General features: G+C 42.9%; 1 protein-coding gene across 2 annotated transcripts in view; it reads right to left on the reverse strand.

Annotated features, from left to right (window-relative positions):
* LOC117426819 (breakpoint cluster region protein-like) overlaps positions 1-2843 on the reverse strand; it is a 102582-nt gene extending 99739 nt beyond the window's left edge. The window contains exon 1 of one of the 2 annotated variants that reach the window (XM_059033194.1): positions 543-2843. In XM_059033194.1, the coding sequence (XP_058889177.1) occupies positions 543-2061 (1519 nt within the window). In that variant the 5' untranslated portion in view covers positions 2062-2843. The remainder of the gene's footprint in view (positions 1-542) is intronic. The other variant, XM_059033195.1, reaches the window with a different exon arrangement.
* Between the last annotated feature and the right edge of the window lie 3308 nt (positions 2844-6151).

Consider the following 6151-nt stretch of genomic DNA (forward strand, 5'->3'; position numbering starts at 1 on the left):
ACAGTGTGAAAAATAAACTGTCAATACTGTTTAATCCAGTGAAGCTTTCTCCTGTTTTACCTTCATTTGCTTTGATAGGGCTCCTTCAATTACTACCAGTTCTGTTTAAGAACAGGTGCATTTCCATTACAGTGCGCTTTGATGGATGAAGCGCAAACCTCCCTGAAATTGAACTTACACTTGATCTGTTCAATTAATTTAAACTGTGACCAAATGCATCAAATAAAGATAAAAAAACAACCGTTATTGCCAGGACCAGTCATCAACAACCACTGAACGGTTACCGTCCAGGAAACCTGAGCTGTACTGTGTGTACCCCAGTCTCATGATTACAGTAGATGGCTTTGAAGACACATGGCACAGAAAGGTTTCTGTTTATTTAAACTCTTTTTCTGTTTACTCTTGGGTTGCAGTGGTTCACTGATTAACAACGTCCAGCTGCTGCAAGGGGCCCACACCCATATCCCACCTCAAATCCAAAGAAACAACAACCACCACCAATGCTAGAAACAGTTTACCACAGCCGGAGAGGTAGCACTCACCTAGGTCTCCATGGAAACTGTTGTCATGAGATGCCCTGCTGGAATGGGTTGAGTCGCCATCGTTAGGCCAGATCTGCCCCGTTTTCCGAACCCCAACTATGGTGGCCTCGGAGACCACCACGTGCTGTTTGTGGCGCTTTTGGGACTGGGGTGTGGGTGGGCTGCTGCTGTCAAAGGACTGCTGGGAGTTCTGGGATGGAGAGCGGCTCTTTTCTCGGAAGACGCGGTAGGTGGTCGGGCTGGGGGAGATGTGGCTGGACTGGCCGGAGGAGAAGTCCTCCTCGCTGGATGTCAGGTTCTCATTGGAGCTGCAGTCCGGCGTGTACCCTCCACCTGCATCTTCGAAGCTGCGAGGAGAGTAGGACCTGCGCGGCCAGGTGAGGTGTTTCTCCTGGTCTCCACTGTGGTCCCTCATGTTGACACCTTTGCCTTCCCCGTCCCCCACTACCCCCCCAACGAAGACGCTTGTGTACGGCTGGCAGTCCAATGGCTGCCAGTGTTGCTGCCGATCCTGCTTGCCCCCGTTGGCGCGGATCAGGTTGTCCTTCAGGAAGCGCGGGTTGAGTTCGGCGTCCTCGCACTCCGCGTCGTAGCCGGAGCTGCTCTCTGTGGACCTCCCCCTGTAGACTGGCTTGCGATACTCCACCACCCCAGATGCCAAGTTGCCCGGCAGGGAGTGCAAAGACCTCTTGCGCTCCATCTGCATGGCCTGGCTGCCCAGCGTGCTGATCTTGTCTGAAACGTCCCTGTCGTTGACCTTCACCAGCCCTTTCTCCTGGTGGTACTCCATGTTGACGTAAAAGGGTTTCTCCATGCCACCCACCCCTCCACCTTTCCCTTCCCCGGAGGTATGAGAGTTGGCTCTTTTAATCCTCTCGAAGTTGGACCTCAAGGCAGCCACACTCATGCCCACCTTCTCTTTGGGCGAGGAGTCTGAGGGCGGTTCTTTTTCGGAGGTGGTGGAGCCCCCTGGCACCCTGCGGGCAGACACTGGCCCCCTCTGTTTAGAAGGGGACGAGCCATCGAGTTCAAACTTGTCCTCGCTGTAATATTTACACCTGTCTAAATCCCCCAACTCCCCTTGATAGCGTAGGTCCACAGCAGGGTAGGGCTCAGACCCCTCACTCTGGGAAGAAGATTTCCTGACAGGGGGCGGCCTGGGTTTCAGCTTCTCCTCCACACCCGGGTAGTGTTTATTCCTGTCCAGCTCACCTTGCTGTCCCTGCTGGGGGTCCAGGATGTTGGGCGGCTCGGGGCCCCCAGCTTCGTTCAGCTGAGAGACTCTCCTGAAGCCCCACCTCTGACGGTCATAACTCTTTTTCTCTTTGGCGAGCAGCGTCTGCAGGTAAATCATTCGGAATCTCTCCTTGTTCACCTCCATCTCCAGCCTCCTAATAGAAGCTTTGCAGCTCTCCAGCTCCTGTTCAATATCCCCAACAGATCTTAACTCCATCTTAGGAGGTTCTGATTCAGGGAACTGTGCCTTCCAAGCTTCAACAAAACCCACTGGTTCCACCATTATTATTATTATTATTATTATTATTATTATTATACTATCTCTTATTTATTTGTGTATTTTGTTGTGCTAGATCACTTGCACAATGAATAAATTAAATAATAAAGATATCTGTTTTTATATATAACTTACTCCTCTCGCTCCTGGTGAGGTGTTTTTGATACAAGGATGGTTCCCTTGGCAGTTTTAGTGCGTGTTGTATGATTTAGCTTCCAATTCCACCCACAGCATCTCTTTCACCAGTAGCAGGACTAGTACGCACTACTTATTTATTGTACATGTCAACATCCAGTATGCGAATCCACGGCGCATTCTCCTTTCCTTGATGTGTGATCCACAAACATTCCAGAGATAATAAGGTAAAGAAAGAAAACTCTCCTTAGTCATGAAGTGTTTTTGCAAGATTTACATATTTTTTTTCCATGCAGTTTGAGCCACATCCATACACCACGAGAATTTTTTTTTATATTATTTTCACTTCCAGTTGTTCTAACCTCTTTTGTACACAATTCCCAGGCAATATAAATGGAAAAAATTAAACAATCCAATTTTCCAGGCGATACCCGTGTTTTCCCGTTCTTGTGGGTGACCGCGGATGTCTTGTCGCTATTTGCGCCCTGTTATCCCATGTTTTTGCAGTTAATATCCGCACGCATTTTTTTTTTTATCCAGATTTACTCAGTTTCCTTGCCGTTGTTTCTTTCTGTTCTCCCCATGTCACTCTGGATCTGGAGCGACTGCAGGAAAGGGCGGGGTTTGGCTGTCCGTGATTGACATCGGGCATTACAGGCTGGTTCTGCATCTTAAAGAGACAGGGTACAACAATTGTTTAATCTCTCCCCATAGCGATACTGTGCCGTATTCTTAAAGCACGTTTAACCCCAATGATAAACTTAGCCAGCTTTTTCTGTAACATTTGTATCCGTTTTTATTATTATTAGTATTATTAAGTGAATTGTTGTTAACAAACAAAGCTCGTGGTTTAATTAAATATTTACACAGTGTTACAATATAAGCTAAACAATATAACCGCAATGTTTAGTATTATAATGACAGCAAACAAGAACGTATATAAATAACGATACAAAGTCAATAGCAGCCTCCTGGAATACGAAACACACAATAAATAATCATGCAAAACACATTCATACATTCAGGTGCTCCTGAAATTCCAAACTACATATAAATACACACATTTCTGGACAAAGTGACCCTATAAACTACCTCGTTATTACTCTTAGGGTTAAAATACATTAAGCAAAATCTCAAATACAAATTACATCCCCGTTAAAATATTGTAATACTTTTTTTTTATTTCAGCTGGTTATTATTATTATTATTATTATTATTATTATTATTATTATTATTATTATTATTATTATTATTAAGCGCCCTGCTCCCAGCCCCTCCGCTACTCGTTTCTTAAGCACAATCCTCTCATTCCAGGGAAACGAGAGTATATTTTTAGACCCTGAAATTGTCGTCACACACACATAAGATGACTTCTGAAAGCATCCCATAATGTGCATGGCGATTCCCACTGAACCGCCTCGAGCGAAATTGCTGCTTTCTTAGACACTGATATTACTTCACTATTTAATTGATTCATATATTTGAAAGAAGAAAAACACCTGTTCATTAAAGAGTGGAGTAACGCTTTGAAGAATATATTCCAAAATCTCACATTCAATATGAAAGATACTGTGGAAAAAAAAAGCCCTCGGAAAGGATACCGTAACCTAACGTTTGCATGGTAGTTTCGTGCATTCAACTATCCAGTTATGCTTTTGTCACGCTTCCCTGTGATGTTTAGACTTTTACCACGCGTGGCTATGTTTCGTGTGTGTGTGTGTGTGTGTGTGTGTGTGTGTGTGTGTGTGTGTGTGTGTGTGTGTGTGTGTGTGTGTGTGTGTGTGTGTGTGTGTGTGTGTGTGTGTACATATACTGTGAATCTGGAGGGGGAGTGGGGAGTACATTTTTGGCAAGCAGTTCAGTTTCCAGAGACCTTTAGAGTTGAAGGGATTAAACTGTGCATGGGTTCTGCGGGATAAACCAAAGTTTAGGGAGGGGGCCAAAGAACATGCCAGACTCACTGCAGGCACATGACCTGGCTATGAGAGGTCATCACTTAGCACTCTCGGATTTTGACTTTTTTTGTTTTTTTTACTTGTATAGCAAATTCAAGCACTGGGTATATATTAGGCTACACATCCATGTGGAATTCCCTAAACGTTCTGGATAGCCCAAACAGCAAAGAAACGGAAAAGCCCAAAGCAGCATTGATTAGTGCTTTTTTAAAAAAAAATTTAAATAAGACAGTAATTAGAATAACAGTATCCAAACTGCATTTCCACAATCCTACCATAGTTTGTATGGCGTTTGCTATCATGGTGAGTTTCTCACAGTTGTATTGGTCAGATACTGAGATTCTATTTTTCCCTTGAAAATGTTTCTGTTAAATCCACGTCTGGGATGCTGCTCAGTGCTATGCATAGTCTTTGATTTCCTCATTCAAGAAAGTCATGTGAGGCCGGTGCCTTTTAACTAGTATGCTATAGACTGGGGAACTCTACTAATCCAAGCAAGGACTGGGCTCAGCTTGTAAATGATACACTGTACAAGCAAGCTATGCAGCAATGTTGTAAATCGCAACATAAACCTAGGACAGGAGCGCCCTCATGTGTCCTAAAAGTTCAATTACAGTGCTAACATCTTTTTTTTGCACATTAATTAAAAATAAATAAAACATAAATGTACTTGCAAAAAAAAAAAAAATAAATAAATAAATAAATAAATAATAAATAAATAATAATAATAATAATAATAATAATAATAATAATAATAATAATAATAAGCTGTGTTCATTTCACAAAGGTTTGGAATATACATCTCTGTAATTGCTTACAAGCAGTTGGTTTGTTGAGATCCAGACTGTAGAAACTATATACTGTGCTTGCCTGACCTCAGCACCACATTACTGCAAGTCGCCTTGGATAAAGTGCCAGGCTGGGTGGTGGTTTTGGGATGTTCTGGAAACACCAGACTCATTTTACTTGTTACCTGGGCCAGACTCAAACCTAGGCCGCCAGGGTTACAGTAAACCAGCTCCACTGTGAACATCTAGCCCTCGTTAAATGTTTCTGTACAGTAGTATTTTGTTGGAGAGTAACAAGTGCTTATGCAGCACCCTCTAGTGTACATTTGGGGAATTGAATGAAACTCTACTAATCCAGTGAAGAGAAGCAGAAGTTACTCAAATTGTCTGTCTGTCCGTTATTTTATTTTAAAATAACTGATCTGGGTTATAGAAAAGCTATATCACCAGACACCAAAAATATGTGTTCATCAAGGCTTTTTTTATACTCTCTGAATAGTACAGTACTGGAGTTTTGATGTGTTGGTGCATTCCGAGTACTGCTCAAACTAAAAGAACAGCAGAGCAGAGAATAGTGTAGTCCCCGGCGTTCTTATTTAATTATGTATCAGTAAAACCCTAAAACCAGAAACCCTATTTAATAACCTGAAACCCAATTATAACAAAATAATGCCTTTTTAGTTCAGAATTGGACATAGTGTCAAGAAGGCCTGTTCATTTAACCCAGCTGATGGGTACCTAGGATAAGTAGAACACAACACAGGTGTCAGTAACATGCATAGTGGGTCACCAGGTCCCACAGTATGTGAAATATACAATATACCACAAATACTTTTTAATGTGCATACTTCTGTAAAATATAAGTAGAGCATTACCATCTCATGGACAATGTCATTCAACCAAATGAGTCAGTCTGCATGCCACAGGAGGACACCATACAAGCAGTAATTACATTTCCAAACTGCTGAGGCTGAATTCCAACCCACAAACCTGATCTCCGAACTCTGCAAGTGGCTGCATTAGCCGAGCCAGTCCAGGTGCAATTTGACCAATCACACTGGGACAGGACCTGCGTTAAATGGTCTATTTTAGATTGGTCTGCACCACGGGGACTTTACCTTCCCCAGAATAACTGTAATTTGACTATATTATCTGTACTCGGCACTGACAAACACCCAAAGAGGAAGTGAGATGTTCTCAGTTTGATGGCTAGGCAAT

This window comes from Acipenser ruthenus, chromosome 11 (assembly GCF_902713425.1).
Source record: "Acipenser ruthenus chromosome 11, fAciRut3.2 maternal haplotype, whole genome shotgun sequence".
NCBI classification, from domain to species: Eukaryota; Metazoa; Chordata; class Actinopteri; order Acipenseriformes; family Acipenseridae; genus Acipenser; species Acipenser ruthenus.